Source organism: Lipomyces chichibuensis (assembly GCF_038497645.1).
Source record: "Lipomyces chichibuensis strain CBS 12929 unplaced genomic scaffold V1513scaffold_5, whole genome shotgun sequence".
NCBI classification, from domain to species: Eukaryota; Fungi; Ascomycota; class Lipomycetes; order Lipomycetales; family Lipomycetaceae; genus Lipomyces; species Lipomyces chichibuensis.
This window is the reverse complement of record NW_027117457.1, coordinates 436648-452613: the sequence shown is the minus strand read 5'-3', so window position 1 is coordinate 452613 and position 15966 is coordinate 436648. Positions and strand designations below refer to the sequence as shown.

At 47.6% G+C, this 15966-nt stretch overlaps 6 protein-coding genes across 6 annotated transcripts; 2 read left to right on the top strand and 4 right to left on the bottom strand.

Annotated features, from left to right (window-relative positions):
• Positions 1 to 179: 179 nt before the first annotated feature.
• V1513DRAFT_439197 (uncharacterized protein) lies at positions 180 to 2423 on the bottom strand. Its single transcript, XM_066897172.1, has 2 exons — positions 1603 to 2423; positions 180 to 1550 (listed from the first exon to the last, which is right to left on the bottom strand). Exons 1-2 carry the CDS (start codon positions 2369 to 2371, stop codon positions 367 to 369), a joined length of 1953 nt encoding a protein of 650 aa, XP_066755388.1. The 5' UTR covers positions 2372 to 2423; the 3' UTR covers positions 180 to 366.
• A 637-nt stretch (positions 2424 to 3060) lies between these two features.
• V1513DRAFT_439192 (Nuf2 family-domain-containing protein) lies at positions 3061 to 5039 on the bottom strand. The gene is made up of 5 exons (XM_066897171.1): positions 4814 to 5039; positions 4467 to 4734; positions 3670 to 4408; positions 3422 to 3616; positions 3061 to 3367 (listed from the first exon to the last, which is right to left on the bottom strand). The coding sequence occupies exons 1-5, from the start codon at positions 4908 to 4910 to the stop codon at positions 3245 to 3247; spliced, it is 1422 nt and encodes a 473-aa protein (XP_066755387.1). The 5' UTR covers positions 4911 to 5039; the 3' UTR covers positions 3061 to 3244.
• A 3218-nt stretch (positions 5040 to 8257) lies between these two features.
• V1513DRAFT_254089 (uncharacterized protein) lies at positions 8258 to 9873 on the top strand. The gene has a single exon (XM_066894487.1). It carries the CDS (start codon positions 8531 to 8533, stop codon positions 9731 to 9733), a length of 1203 nt encoding a protein of 400 aa, XP_066755386.1. The 5' UTR covers positions 8258 to 8530; the 3' UTR covers positions 9734 to 9873.
• Positions 9874 to 9961: 88 nt separating this feature from the next.
• V1513DRAFT_254080 (uncharacterized protein) lies at positions 9962 to 11229 on the top strand. The gene is made up of 3 exons (XM_066894486.1): positions 9962 to 9984; positions 10038 to 11141; positions 11199 to 11229. The coding sequence occupies exon 2, from the start codon at positions 10079 to 10081 to the stop codon at positions 11087 to 11089; it is 1011 nt and encodes a 336-aa protein (XP_066755385.1). The 5' UTR covers positions 9962 to 9984; positions 10038 to 10078; the 3' UTR covers positions 11090 to 11141; positions 11199 to 11229.
• Positions 11230 to 12180: 951 nt separating this feature from the next.
• V1513DRAFT_439177 (signal peptidase complex subunit 2) lies at positions 12181 to 13155 on the bottom strand. The gene is made up of 4 exons (XM_066897170.1): positions 13020 to 13155; positions 12897 to 12942; positions 12557 to 12802; positions 12181 to 12504 (listed from the first exon to the last, which is right to left on the bottom strand). Exons 1-4 carry the CDS (start codon positions 13049 to 13051, stop codon positions 12274 to 12276), a joined length of 555 nt encoding a protein of 184 aa, XP_066755384.1. The 5' UTR covers positions 13052 to 13155; the 3' UTR covers positions 12181 to 12273.
• A 1620-nt stretch (positions 13156 to 14775) lies between these two features.
• On the bottom strand, positions 14776 to 15689 carry V1513DRAFT_375244 (concanavalin A-like lectin/glucanase domain-containing protein; the record flags this gene model as incomplete). Its single annotated transcript, XM_066894887.1, has 2 exons — positions 14776 to 15236; positions 15290 to 15689. Coding segments are annotated over 2 exons (861 nt in total), but the record flags the coding sequence as incomplete, so codon positions are not given.
• Positions 15690 to 15966: the final 277 nt, after the last annotated feature.

Genomic DNA, 15966 nt, shown 5'->3' with positions numbered 1-15966 from the left:
CGTCGTCGAGTTTTTCGGCAAATTTTCGGCAGCCAAGCTCCTGAAGGCTCACGGGTTTTTTCTTAAGCGGCTTCTTTTTTTCCTGTGAGTGAAGTTCCACCCGTAGCTAAGAAGATCCGTTTTAGCCGTCTCCGGAAGTCTTTCCGCGACGACCCGCCTCCAATATTTTGTTCCATTGTCCAAGTTTATGCACTCGCGAATTGTGCGTGTTACAAATTTTATGTTACCGTCCAAATGATTATAATGGTTGTAATATCCCAAACAATTAAACATGAATCCGTAATCTCTCAATGAGATATCCTACTCCGTAATAAATGCAATAGCCCGTATCCAATTCCCTTTCCCAATAAAATTTGTTTCGAAAGCTCAATTTAAACTCATTTTTTGAATGCGATCATATGTATCCTGCATTTGCTTCATGCTCCGCTTACCAGCCGCAAATGTTCCAGGGGATCCCATCGTCGGACTCGACGCCGTCACCATACCAGGTGAGACTGCACGACGCTTGATCGAGTACGGCTCAAACCGTTCGTCCATCGTCCCTCTCCGCTTTAATTTACCCGTCGATCCAACAGGCGACGTAGACAAGGGCGACTCCCATCCATCATTCGGCCGCTTTATAGCCTGCATGAACACTGCGCCAGTCACGGGACTAGCGCCAGCACTCAGCATACCGACTCCGGTGTCGTCCCTTCGGCCATCGTCTGTATCGTTAGTGTCATCCTCGTCGTCTGCTCGTCGGTCGCTGCAATATCCTACACTCGTGGCACTTGCAGCTCGTTTTCGACGTTGAAACGGAGGCGACTCGAGTAATTTCCCACTCGAAGATGGACTACTCGTCGTATCTGTCGGGAATATGGCGTCTTGCGATGGCTCGCCTGGATAGCCATACTTGAACTTACTACTAAACTTTTGTTGTCGCTTGTCAGTGCGTCTGCTCATACTCGCGAAATCCGTATCTTCCTCATAATCCTCATCGTCTTCATAATCGTCTTCCCCGTCGCCCAGAGATTCGTCGCGGAAGGCCATCGTGATTTCAGCTTCGTGCTTGATTTCCGCGTCCGCGGGCGCGAACTCGTCTGCTAGCTCCCGTGTAATACGCATGAACGAGCGTGTCTGGGGTTTTAAAGAGCCGCCACCTAAACGTGAGAAGACAACTGCGCGACGGGGCATTTCTTCAATGGGCAAATTCGGAACCGTAACGGGCTGCGTTGTTGTTGGTACCGAGGAGGAACTAATGCCGAATGTCAGGCTTTCTCGCAATCGACTTGTCATGCTATTATGTCTCGACTCGGTCGCTTGTCCGGCTGACGGCATTTCATCGTCCGTGGATACGAAGCCCGGGAAGTAACTGGATGTGGCGGTGTTTGATGCTCCAGTCGATGTGGTAATGGAGTTGAATTGTGACGATGATGATGAAGACGGTGGGAACAAGTTTGGCGTATTTGGCGAGGAAATTGATGAGCTGTCTGAAGATTCATTACGGGATGATATAGATATAGACTGGTGCCTCAATAGTGCTCGGTCAATTCCAAAAATTTGCCCGGTTCCTATAGCAGAATATAAGTACTTGGTCAGTTAAGAACAGCCATAGGTACATACTATCGCCGTTATCAAAATTTCTCGAAATGTCGGTATCAGCTGCCACATCCTCCAAGTAATCATCCTCCTCGTCCTCAGACGAAACTCCCATTCCATGGCTCCCACTAGGCGTACTTACCGCGCTGCTCACCAACCCCAACGTGGACAAACTCGAAGATCCTTCCCGTTGTTGCAACGTCGCAGGACTCGAATTCCTACTAATGCCATGAAAAGTGTGATTATTGTACCCGGCCTGGCCCATAGATGTACTCGAGACGCTACTGCCATCAGAGCCGCTTCCGAATCCAACGCGTGTACTTGCAAGACTGTTGCGTCTGCTCAGGGGCGGACTCATCACCACGGCAGCATCTGGTGACGGCGGAACCATTGAATGATGCAGACTGGTGCAACGTAGAGGCTTTGTGGTGTTCATCGACAGACTTAGACTGCGGTGGGGTTTGCTGGCTAGTGCGGCCGTTGAAGAGGACGTCGAGCTGCCGAGTGGCGTGCCAACGCCGCTAAATGCTGATGATGGCGGCTGTGAGGACGGTGACGGTGATGGTGGACTGTAGATAGAGAACAACGATGTCGTGCCCTGAATGCCGACGTCCTGATGGAAGTGTGAGCTCGTGAGCGACGATGATAGTGGCGTGGAGGGAGATGCCGTGGACGAGATGGCAATGGGCGACGTCGGTCGTTCGGAGGACGCAAGGTTAGGAAGTGTTGGCGTCAACTTGCCCGTTTCCTGCTGGGAGGCCGACGTGGATGCGGATAGCATTCTCGTCTCCATTGCTACGAGACTGGTTGAGTGCGCGCCAGCTGCTATGGGGGAAGTGTTGAATCTCGACCGATCGCGACCCAAAGATGCGAATAAGTGAGCGAAGTCAGTACGAACCCCATCCATAGCGTCAGCTAACTTGTCAACTCCACACAATCTCAGTTAACATTCGACCCTCCTTGTCATAATTCTAAAACCACTTGATGGATATCATAAGTCTGGCTTCAGCCAGTGACATAGCACTCGCACTTCTCTCCATAATCCCAACAGACCCGCGTTCTTCTGTTGTTCTCCTTGTTTGCCCGGAAACGGCATTTACTACGCGTCCGTCCTCGTTTAACGGCATTTCACTTCAGGAGCTTGCCAGATTATCACAACTACAAAGCTACGCAATACCCACAATTGACGCTTTTCGCGCACTTTTATATTCCGGCACGATTGCTCCTCCACATCAGTCAGACTCAATTGAGAAAGCCGATAGGCCATCAATCATCGTGTGTGGTCTGATTGCTGGTCATTTAGCTGAACCGGCACAGGCTAATGGCAGAGGCATATTCGAGTCAATAGTTCTTCTTGCAGATACACTTGCTCTGAGGACCGGACTACGTATAATTATCATGGAAAGGGAGGAAGTTATGGATGCCGACGTTCCGTATGTGGCCAACAAACACGCGGCGGAGAGTACTATCCGGGTTAAACAACTACTACGACGTTGGCTCAGACCGGCGTAAAAGTATATGTAAGTCCCTAAAAATTGCCATCATTACTTGTAACGCTGCCAACAATTACCTAACTTATAGAACCAACACAAATATATCAAAACTAACAAAATACTAAATGATCGGAAATTTTATTCCGATCATTTCGATGATCACGCCGCCATGTTCACTTTACCGTGATACACTGTTCCATCTCGCTTAGATACAGCGATACATGGGCCTCCAGCTTCTGCAGTTCACTGGTCGTACTCCGGATCTCACCTTCCAGTTGCTCTCTCAAGTCGAATTGCTAGCGGCATGATGTTAGTGCATAGGCATCCCTTGCTATCGGTGAGACATATACCTTCTTCTCGACGTTGGCTATCAATGCTTTCTTCTTTTCCATTTCCTGAGTGACGACACTTCGCTCGGCAACCAATGCGGCATAGGCTTCTTTGAGTTCCTGCGTTTTCTTCTGTACGCCTTCACGCTTTTGGATACGTTGCTCTTGTAGTCGCTGAATTCGTTCTTCGGCATTGGCTAGTTGTCGTTTCAGTTGCTAGTTCATCTCAGTTAGAATTCAGAATAGCACACGTATACTCTCAAACTTACGGTTGACTTCCTCTCGACCTCATGCACCTCGATCTGTCGGTGATCGTGTAACTCCATCAATCGCGCCAACTGTCTACTAGCCTCATCTTGTTTCGCTAACTCATTCTCCGTCTCTTCCATAATCTTAAAGCACGAGCTGATATCCTGCTCAACGGTCTTAAACGATTCTATAGTAACTTCCAGCGCGCGCAGTCGCTTCTCCAGTTTGTCAATAGTCGCCTTGCCGGTCTGCACGGAGTCACTCATTTCATCATTAATCTTGCGCAGTGTACTTGGTGCATCGAGAACATATGGTCGCAGCTTTTCGAACTCCTTCCGCATCTGCACGGTCAAAAAGTTTTGGTCCTCAAGTTTCGACACCAGTCGCTGCTTATCCCCCTTGTAGGTTTCATGCTCCGCGACATACTGCTCCTGCACCTTTTTGAGCCTTCGCAACTCAGCTTCAACTTCTCTATTATGTTCCTGCGTCTCCTTAATTTTCGGTGCTTCCTCTTTCTTTTGTATACGTAATTCCTGAACCCTTTCACTAAACATTGCAACATCTTGATACGCGCGCTCAGTGGCAAGCGACGTTTCCTCGCTCCGCTGGATCAAATCCTCACAGACGCCCATATGCTCCTCTCTAAACCTCGCAAAATTAACAACAGCAGAAAGTAACCGTCGTAGTCTCTGCGCTTCTGGCCGCATGAAATCTGCCATCGACAAATCATCCACACCGCAAATCCGCATCAGCTTGGCTCTACACCAAATATTAGCGGCCCCTTCAAAAATATCGAGGAAGAATATTCAAAACATACGAGGCTCTAACTAACGCCAAAACGCTCCGTGCCGCACGTGCAGTTTCAAACGTTTCCCGGCCCTCGCTGCAAAGATCTAAGATAGGCACACAATTCTCGTAGGTCACGCCCAAGAAACTAGCCACCATCTGCTCGTAAAGCTGTTGAACAAAAATGGCAGTGGGTTTTCCTAACATTTCCTCTGCGATAGAAAAATCGCAGCCTCGCAGACATACGGCGATCTCAGGGAAGTCGAGAAGTGGGAAGATGTCGCCCTGAAATGCCGGTTCTTATTATTTTAATGATCAGCATAATTCGTTCAACTCTAATTTTCTTGAGGAAGTAGTATAAAAACCAATGGAACTTACGTGATCGTGTTGTTGAAGAGCTGCTGAATCCACTTTGTTTATAAGCCGATGACTTGCGAGCGCTGAAAACCGTTGACTTCCTGGCGCTGAAAGCCATTGCACATATCAGTTGTTAAGATTCCACAAAACCAAGTTCAAGTCTCCTTGTCATAAACTGCAACAAGAAATTGATGATCTTTCGTGGTGTACGCGGATAGTGGTCTCGTTGCAACGGTAGTGCCCCGCTATAATAGGGCTTGAGCCGGCGGGTGTTTCGCGCGTAGAATTGGTTAAGTTGATGACAGCCGCGTTGCCACAGCAACGAAGCTTATTTTCTGTAAGGCGTTTGTGTCCGTCCGTACCTGGATCGATGAAATGCGAAATAACGCAATGCTACAATCGGCATGGTAATTTATGAACGGCTAGACGATTCATTACGATAGAGAATAAAATGTGATATTGTGATTACGTTTACTAAGCTGATTTCGTATTTTATTTAAATTTATAGAAGCTTCGTTGTATATTTAGGTACTTGGGCCACTTTGTTTGGCCATAACGTAGGGTATGGGTATTTGGGCCCGCGACGTCCGCTATTCGAAGTTTCAACACATTATACTGAAACAGCTAATCCTCTAGCGAAGAATTACAAGATCCAGATAATTATTCAGTGTCTTCCATTACAATTGATTCTGCAGTTTCCTTAAAATTGCACTTGCGTGGGGCGTTCACGAGGCCGTTTTGTGACATGTTTCTCCGTTTTCCCCTCTAATAACATTCTTTTGCCCCTCAAACAAACCTTACAAGCCCGAAAAATCTCTGCGCTATCTTCCAGTTGCTTGCGCATACGATAGTTCCGTATTTTGCGCCTCTGCAATATTGGATCAGGCATTTGATGTATCGCTTGACAGGTGATGTTAGCGTCTCCTGGCTGGTCAAGATCGATCGCAAGACTTGAATTAATTCTCGTGGCTCAGTGCCTTCTGGGGAAGAGCTCTTCAGCAAGGAACAATTGAGATCGCCTTGATTCTCAGGTGTTCGTGGGATTTGTTGTATGGCTGGAGGAGGTTCCGAAATATGGCGGACCACCAGAGGCCACCCTCTATGGAATCAAACCAGCACCTCTCCATGCACCGTGGATATTACGCTCTGTAATTGCTTTATCCCTTGCCATTTTGTACATTTGGACCCGCTCATAGTGCTTAATCCGGCCAATACCTAACCTGGTAATGCCTGGTAATGGCATCGGTCTCCCTCCCAAGAGCTGTTTTCAATGGACCAAACACTGAGATATCCAGTGGTTGCAGGGCACATGAGCAGTGAGGTGGAATGATCATCAACCCGATATTGTTTTCCATGCAGGAGGCGATAAAAGAGGCAGTAATGTGGCTGCTATGGCCATCTGCAATCCTGAGATGGGGGTTGGATCCAGCCTCAACCAGACTGTCGCATGGCTATCAGATGTCCAACCATTTTTGCTAGCAGAGAATCTCCAATTTGGCGGAATATCTGGCACTACCCAGTTGGCATTAATGTGCAAACCCGTTGAAGATGATCAAAGGTGGGTAGTGTAAACATTGCATCGGCTAAACTTATTGGCTATGGGGACAGCGCAGGTGAGTACATGTGAATGCACTCATCAATATTTTTCGACTCAATTTGCCTAATACTATTTTCTGTAAAATTTCGCTTCATAATGTCTTCTCCCGGCCACGACGAGTGAAGCCCGGAACTCCTTCGCCGTACGTAGCCAGATCGACTCTGCGCGGCTTGCAGAAGAGGAATAAACTTTCAGTTGGCAAGATTTTAAAAGTTTTGAGGGTTGAGTTGTGAGCATGGCTTAATTTACGCTCTAGTGGCATTATATGATCGTAGGATCGACAATCATTGAAGAATGAAAAGTATATATTATAATCTGTGCTTGGCGAAGCAGCAAACGGTGTTAATGTTCCTCAACTCCAAAAAAGTCTTCCACTCTTTTGAGTGCAGTTATAACGATTGCGTTAGATAGACTTTCTGAATTATGAAGGAGATATTTCAGAGACATGCTACATTTCATAGAACAAGCACAAACGCAGATTAGATTGAGAATGAGCATAGTTTATTCTACTGTATCAGCTGCGTTCATTTGAGCTTTAGTTCGTAGATGAGGCATATCTGAGTTTAAATGTCTACGATAGCAATGCTATTCCGCTGTTGATAAAGCAGTTTCTGCGCATGCGATTTCGTATTGATCTTTTTAGTACGCTTGTTAGCTTTCAGTTATAGAAAGTAGTATCTTCCAAATACGTAAGTCTCACTGTATGTATTTCGCTGAGCCAATGACAAACCGATGTTTAGGGCACGGGATTCAACTAACTAGAAAGTAAACCTGACTGACTAATAATATCTCTTGTAATCTGTTCGGCGGTTATTTAATTAGGAAGTCCCTCCGGTATCTCCGCCGGGAGAACTGGCTTATCACGACTTTTGCAGTTTCGTTAATTACATTTACAATTGCCGGTCGGAATCATTTGTTCTGTTACAAGCCTAAGCCAGATCGGACTGTGAAAACTGCGGCATTTCCAGTTAGACGTGCAAAGTGGAAACGATAAGGACTATTGCCAGCTTAATGTTGGTGCAATCTGATGTATCTTGTGTAAATAAGCAGATGCGAGTAATAGAATCGAGTAGAGGAGACTCAATCGTGAAGTTGTTGACAGTGTATTGCTTAAATGAGAACGAGTCGAATTGACCAAAGTGCAATCTATTACAATACTCGATTTGTTGTTACTGTCCTTAAATCCTTTGGAGATACCATCTGATAATTTTTAGTGAAACCAGGCTGCGTTATCGCCGGCAAGAATACAGTTCACAAAAGTTAGTCGAGGGTACAGGAGGCGCAGTTTTGAGTGATGATTTCCGAACTTTTGAGTCACTGCCAATCGCGCCACCGATATGTGGATGCAGACCCACTGTAATTGGGAGAGCCACCAAAAGATTCTGCTGACCAATCGAAGAACGCGCGACTGCGTGACCCGTCGGACAAAGCTTTACAGTTGTGGACATAGCTCCTCTCTGTCTGTGTGTTTTTTTTGCAGGCCTGTCGGCGAAGTGGAGGCCCGCGACATCGGGAAGATAACTTGGATAAAATTGTCGTCTTTTCACTGCGTCTGCGCAAAACGGCAGCGAGCCAGTTTCAGATTAAGGAGATAGACATAACTATTGATGTATTATATTCCCAGTAAGCTAGTCAAGATGAACTCAAAAGCCGGCTTAAGTCCGGAATATCCGCGGACTTAGCGGCGATGACATTCATCCGAAATCTTGAAGATACCCTCAAGAAACACAGCAGCGCAGTCTAACAACTCGGATGAATCATCTCACTACAAAGTGACGATCTGTTCCGTACTGGACCGGATTTGGAAAAAAGAATGGTTGTCTTGACTTGCGGAACTAATTTTTCTGGGAGACCGAGAGAACGCACGTGCTGCGGCTCATTCAGCATGGACAGATAAGCAACCAATCAGTGCTCGCACATTAGCCCTCAACCTTCGTTGTGGACCAATCAGGTCGTACACGATTGTCATCGACTTAATCAGATCCACAGTCACGTGCCGCGGCTCAATTACGGATGCCGGCCCAGTTTAATCTTGTTGCCCTCTTTATGGTCGTGCAGTTCCTTCGTCCGCCCTTGCGCACGTCTTCACGACTTTTTCCCCTTCTGCCTGTTCTTTCAGCTAAGCCAAGACCTGCCCAGTGATGGGTGCAACACCGGCACCACTCCCGCGCCCTGTCCTGCATTCGCACGATCACGACTCGACGAGGACCACCACTGCTGAGCTGGTAGCCTCCCCCCTCACCTGCCAGCAGCGGGCCTCCCCTGATTCCCCCTACCATCTCTATCAGACTACTTCCTCCTCCGGATCACATCCATCAAAAGCGTCACTTTCCAGCTCGTCTCAGCACATCACTCGTTTGCCTCCCATCCGCTGCTGGTCTGAGTCTGAGTCTGAGTCTGACCTCTCTGACGTCAGTCCTGATCTTGAATTTGCCTCTTCAGTAAACATGCAGACCGACAGTCGAGATGGCAGCCGCGGCACCTCGCCCCCCTCGCACCAGCCTCAGCACCAGCGCCAGCAATCTCCACCATTACAACCTGTCAGACGACCTGTGTCCCGTTCGCCCCCTTCGGCGCACAATTCAGCAAAAATTACTCAACGTCAATCTCGATCTCAGACAACTAATGACAGTCTGGCTGCGTCGACGTCACCACTTCAAATGCCAACGGACTCTTCTAGTGAACACCCTCCTCCCATAGAATCAATTGGTCAGGTTTGCAGTAACTGTGGTACAACACGCACCCCCCTCTGGCGTCGAGCCCCAGACGGGACAACTATCTGCAACGCCTGTGGCTTATATCTCAAAGCTCGCAATATTTCGCGGCCGGTGAATCTTAAGCGTCCACCGCAGTCCGCGGCAATCTCCATCACTGGAGCCAGTGTGGCTGCAGCCGACGTGGACGCGGCGGTCAACCTGTTCATAACAGCTGATCACGGCGTTCCTGGTACCTGTCCTGGCGATGGCCACTGCAACGGTACCGGTGGCGCCCGAGCGTGTAGCGGATGCCCGGCCTACAATAACCGTGTGGCGAAGGCCGCTCAGATAGCCTCCACCATCCAGCAGCAGCGTAGGCATCAGCTACAGCAACACGAAGATCCTCGATTTCAACCTACGACAGGCGAGACCGACGGGTCTCGAAGGGAAAGCTACGAACAACCTCCCTACCAACTGTCCTCGCAGCAATCTCAACAACACACAGTCTCGATTCCTTCTAACTATCAAGTCAACAATCTGGCAAATCCAGCCGTCATTATTTCATGCCAGAACTGCGGGACGACAATCACGCCATTGTGGCGGCGAGACGAGGTCGGCCATACGATATGCAATGCCTGCGGTACGTAACCACTTCCCTTTCTTTCTGTTCATCTTCGTGTCGTATCGGTTGCCAGGCCTGGCGTGTTCATATGTGGCGCTATTTTCCACTCGCTTTGGAAGATGACAGCGTATGATTCTGTGCAGTGACAGACTTTCTTTGAGAATACCCTTTGGGCAAGATTGTCAGAGTTCCCGTTCTACTGCAAGTTATGTGAGTCCTTTGATGGAATAGGGTTGCAGCTTCATTAGAAGGGACCAGGTCCAGGGCACGGCTTAATGTTGAGAGTGTTACTTATGGGGTGCATACCGCTTACTAACTATGTTGATTTAGGCCTTTACTATAAGCTCCACGGAGTGCATCGGCCTGTCGCGATGAAGAAGAGCGTGATCAAGCGTCGCAAGCGCGTCGCGCCCCCCGTCACTCCCAATGCACTCCCACCAGTCCAGTATCCACCCGAGCAGCAACAGCCAGGCTTCGATACTTCGAGCCAGCAGAGGCAGCAATATCGTCCGGTATCGGGTGGTGGGTCCGAGTCCGACGAGGATTGCGAAAGCGGTGCCAATCATGGCAGTACCCAGCGGAGCGAATTACGTTCGCCTTATTCCGGACCGCACGATGATAACGAATCTCTGCCCAGGCATCTTCCTCAGATTTTCGGCCCTCCACACCATCGGTCGTTCGATCAACTCTCGCGGCCACAGCAACAGCAACCTCTACAGACTTACCCGCCACTCCCTTCGGTTGCGCGTGAGAACTCTTCCGCGATTCGACGGCTTGGCGTTCCAAGCTGGCAGCACTCGCCATCTCATTCCGCCTCATCGACTCCTCCTCCGCCTATTGACTTCACTGGCGCGTTTCGCTCTACATCTCCGACTTTCTTGTCCACCTCGCTGCCACGACCGAATTTGCCGGCAATGACGGACCGATCGAAATCGCCGAAAGATGTTAACGTTGACGACGGCGAGCAGCAAGAGGAATCTTCTCGTCTCCCCCCGATCCAGTATCCTTTGAACCAACCGGTTGACGGCCGCATTCAAGCACTTGCAACAAAACGACGAAATTCGGATACAGAGGGGAATGCTCCTGTAACAGCGAGTGAAATCGCTCGTGTGAATAGCATTAGTTCGATCTTGAATCCCAGTTCCTCATCCACGGTCGCATCCGGTCAAGCGACTACGTCGTCAGAGCGCGGTGCGTCGCCACCGTTGAATCGGGGGTTGGACATTCCAGTAGAGATTCGTGGCGATGCCGAAAAAGTGCGCGAATTCCTCCGATCCAAACGCCAGAAAATTGAGGATGAACTGGATAGACACCGTCGTGCGATTGCGGAGAGCGAAAACTTGCTGGCTGTGTATGAGCAGGAACTCAGTGAGCTGAGTTGAAAAAGAGAGGAATGAGCTTATATGATGGCGATTAGAATTTTTTTCATAGATGGTTAGTATGCCCTAATTTTGTGCCATGTGATAATGCTAATATTTTCGTTTACCAAAGCAGGCTATTTCTTCAATTGTATATACTTACAGCATATGCATGTTTCTTCGATTTTACAGCCATGAGTTTATTTAAACGATTGTCGGTTAACTTGGTTTTTGTTTGGAGTTGCAACTACTTAAACGTTTTATATTTGGCTACGGTTTTATGTTTTCGTCGTGTTCGCGTACATCCCTCTGTTGTATCAATATTGCCGGAGTCTAATCTTTTTGGTTGTATATTATTTAAATGTGTGCGTCTTCTCATTTCTGTATCAGTACTTGTAGAGTGTCCCATCTTATTCTTTTGCATTCGGGATACATGCCGTAGCCGTACATCATGATAGCGCGGCAATCAATTCTTTTGGGAATGGGAAGCCGCATATATAGTGGCTTTCATTATTTTATCTGATAACCTTAAAACGTCAATTATTTGAGGAAGTTATCAGATTGGATACTTGCAAGTTACTCAGCCCACCAAGGTCAAAATTAGTGTACAATTTTAAAAAGCGCTTCATCTGTCGATTTAATTTAAACATTGACAAAGAAAGATGGTGTCAACGACCGCACGTGTGCAATGTATCTGAATAAAGTTCGGTTACCGCACGATATTTTGCATTACAGTGGTGGTTCTGGTAATCGGCGGTTAATGCCTATGCCTTCGACTGTGCTATTGATGCGTCCGTTACAGTCGGTGATTTGGCTCGTCGTCAATTCCTTTGCCATCTTTCTATACTGCTTATCAGGTTCTATTACTCGCTCTTTCCGAGCTTAATTATCGGACCTGACTTGCCAACAGCAGGAGAATATTATTGTTTGGTTAGTATAGCTTTCAATGAATTAGTATAGCTTTCAGTCAGTGACTCATTAACATTTGTACTGATCAATTGATTAACAAATGTTACATGCTCTGTTTTCCCATTCGCATAAGCTATTGTAATTCGATGTAACGTTGAAGAGGGGAAATGGATCTCTACGATGATGAGGCTTTCAAAGAGTTACTAGGTCATGCAAGATACTATACTCATTAAGACAAGTAGCTATAATACAATAATGCCATGCCAATATCAATTACATAGCTCATTTCCTATGTAACACTACTTTTGTTTCTTTCTTCCATCTTTATTCATCGTAGTACGACCGTCCTGCACGACAGATGTAATCATTCCATCTATCCATTCTTCTAGTGGCTTCCGCACAATATACCCATTACTGTCAAAAAACTCTGTAAATGATTTCTTCGCTTGTGTAGATTGCGACGTTGTAGTTTCCGTCACTTTGAGATCGTATATTGGCGTATATTTCTTCGTCGTCGACATAACCGAAATCTAAGCATCATCATTAGCCAATGGTATGTGCAAGACATTAAAAAAGGAATACCTTTTTCCCATCTTTGGAACCCTGATAAATAGTCCCCTTCTCAAAATATATGATCCATATCGTCAACGCCATATTCAGTACAAAGTAAATAGAAACACCAATAGCTGTATATGTCTTTGCCTTTTCAAATCCAACGTAGTAGTCGTAACCGCCTGCCGCTGCCGCAACGATGACAGAGAGAAAGCCGAGCGTTAGCCGGATGTCGATCAGGTTGAAGATTTGGGTGTAGCCTTTACCCGCGAGAATCTATACCAGTTAGCGCAATTACCATCTAAATATCAGTAACGAAGTAAAAAAGTGATAATATATTCAGTTAAAAAAAATAGTGACATCGGTATACCTTGACAATCTCATCATCAGTCGCGTTTTTAAGATCAGGTAGCGATCTAGTCACAAAACACACCCGTTCGTCAGCTCTCTCCTCAATCTCCTTAATCAAGATATTGCCTAAAGTGGTACATACGATAGATTCAATTTATTCTTTGGATTGGGCATTTTATGAATTCCTTCTCTCCTCCGCGTGCTTGGTGATCTTGTTCAGATAGCCTAGAATGCCGCGTGTGTGCCAATTTGTGGATCAGCAGGGTTAGGGATTCACCCCAGCTGGAGGAAACAACAGTAGGAAGTTCATAACTCGAACAGCGAGGTGGTCATGGAGATTAGTTGCGACGCTTAGGTAAAGTGTGACGTCGAATCTGGACTGGGAAAAAAAATACAGGTAGACTGGGTCTTCATCTTGACAGAGTCGATCTATAGTTTATCGGCAATCCCCACCAGACTATATCGTGCATAGAGTCCGGAAATGAAAATATGTTATGGATCAAATCTGAAACGTGCCGCCATATCTACTCCGATACCGGTAGGCTTCTACAGTTTCGGACTCCCGCGACATGGGATCAATGAGGGCCCCTATTCTCCTCCTCAATGAAACGGAAATATAAACCCCCTTGGTAGGTCGCTAAAGCCAGACAGGTTTTCGAACGGCCTGATCATACAGCGAGGATAACCCTTCATCTAAACCTAGAAAGATATGATACAGCTAGTTTAATTGGAAGACCCAGCACATCTGATAAACCCCAAATAATGTAGTTCTTCAAAGGATACTGAATTCCTTAAACTAATTCAACCGATAGCTTAGCGAATTACGCTCCCAAGTGTATCTCCCAGTAGATTAGTCTATAATTAAATTAATTACACTCACATTCACATATATCACAATATAAATAACAAACGCAAACCAGATGCATCACATATTACGCTACAAGAGCGGCCATTCGCTAAATAAAAGCAAGAAATGATTAAAGATTAACGATACATGAACAGGAAGAGAACGCCCATTAAGTTTGCGCCAAATATAAATGCCAGAGTAACGCTTGAAATGCGCTTAGTTACGTTCAAGACATGACGATCGCGACCCAGAGAACGCCAAGGAACAGGACCCAGAGCTTGTCGGAGCCAAGGTTGAGCGCGGAGATGGCCGCATTGGCAGTCTCCACCGCGACTGGTTGGCTGGTCCTCGATGCGCTCGCGCCCGCGGTGCTGGTTGCTGAGGTGGTCGATGTCGTCCCGTTGACGAAGCCAGGGATACTAACGGTGGTAGTCAATTTTGATGAAGTTGTGATAGTCGACAGCGTGGAGACGAAAGCCACGGAAGTCATATTGTGAACAGGGATCGGCGTCGCGATGGTACTGCCTGCGAGAGTAGAGAGAACAGAGGTACTACCGACGAGGAATGAGACAGACGAAGTGGAGGAAGTAACGCCCGGCGGTGAAGGTAACGACGACGAAGAGGACGAGACAGTGGACGCAGTCGACGAAGAACTGGAAGAGCTAGAAGGAGCAAGCGAGGTGCTAGACGACGAAGACGAAGATGTTGAGGATGAAGTTAACGAGCTAGACGACGCGGACGAAGAGGAAGGTGCCGAGGATGAAGTTACCGAGCTAGCTGTCGATGATGAAGTTGGCGACGAAGTAGATAACGATGAGGAAGTTGTCGAGGAAGTCGTTGATGAAGACGACGAAGTAGATAACGATGAGGAAGTTGTCGAGGAAGTTGTTGTTGATGAAGACGACGACGACGACGACGACGACGACGAAGACGCGATCGAAGAAGAGTCACTGGTGGACACCACCGAAGTCAAGCTACTCGGCGAGGACAAAGTAGATTCCGTAGACGAGCTCGCGGTGGTGGGATCAGTAGTAGTAGTGGTGGGTGCAGCAGACGTGGAAGAATATGTGGCTGTTCCGGAAGGAGTCGCTGAAACCAAGCCACCTGGAGAGCCACTAACTGCCTGGATTTTGTCCTCGCTGCCAGAGTTGTCTGTATAGACATACTCAGAGCCAGTCGAGTAATCCGTGACCTTCAAGCTCTTGATATAAAAATTGAATGGAGCCTGCGAGAAGTCGGTAAGGCCACCAGCCCAAGTAATAGTGCCAGGTTGGTTGTCTGGACTACCGCCGACCCAGGAACCGATCTTGATCTGCATAGGAGTCTGGGGGTATCCCTCAGGAGCGTTTGAAGGGAGTACGCGAGCGACGGCGCCGTCGACGTACCAGGTTAGCGAGTCGCGGTTCCAATCGATAGTATAGGTGTGGAATGTGGACTGGGGGTTGGTGACATCCGTCATTCCACCACGGTCGTAGGATCCAACCTGGCCCTTCGAGAAGTAGTTTGTTTGAACTTTATAAAACGTCAGCCTGTGGTCATTCGAGTAATCAATTAATGAATCTCACCATGGTAGGCATCACCGCCAGTCCACTCGAGATCAATCTCGTCCTCGTCATCACTTATGAGGACAACTGAGGAAACAATCCCTATGCCGGGTGCACACTGGGCAACTATCTCGACCTTGCCAAAAAAGATGTAAAAATCGGAGGCGACTGTGGGGCCGTCGCCGAGCTGGTTGATTGTCATCTTCATGCCCATATCTGGAGTGTAGGAGATGTCATCGGGGCTGTAGACAGCGTTGATGTGCGTCGAGGACCCCTGAGTGAAGTCGAGCGCAATGGAGCCGCCGAGGGCGGGATCAGGCGGGCAAGAGCCCACGAGGGGGTTGCAGTTTGCTGTGGATTGGCCGACGACGTGAGCCGTGAGGCCGAAGAAGAGGAAAAGTGCTGCATTGTGGAAGATCATGTTTCGTTGGAGTTGATTATTTGGAAGGAAGGATAGGATGGGCCCGGCGGGGGGGGGCCCCTCTTATATGAGCATTGTCACTGTGATGGAGCCGCGAATAGAACAATGATTAGTAAATTTATTTAGTGAGTAGAAGATACTGCGAGTTGACGAGTTGCTATTTTTGATAGACTCATCCCAGCCACTCGCTTTTGCCTGTTTCCATAAGGTTTAGGTTTAGACTTTCGCTAGCGCCGTGCCTGTGCCTTTTTAACCCTTGCAGACAACTTTTTTGCTA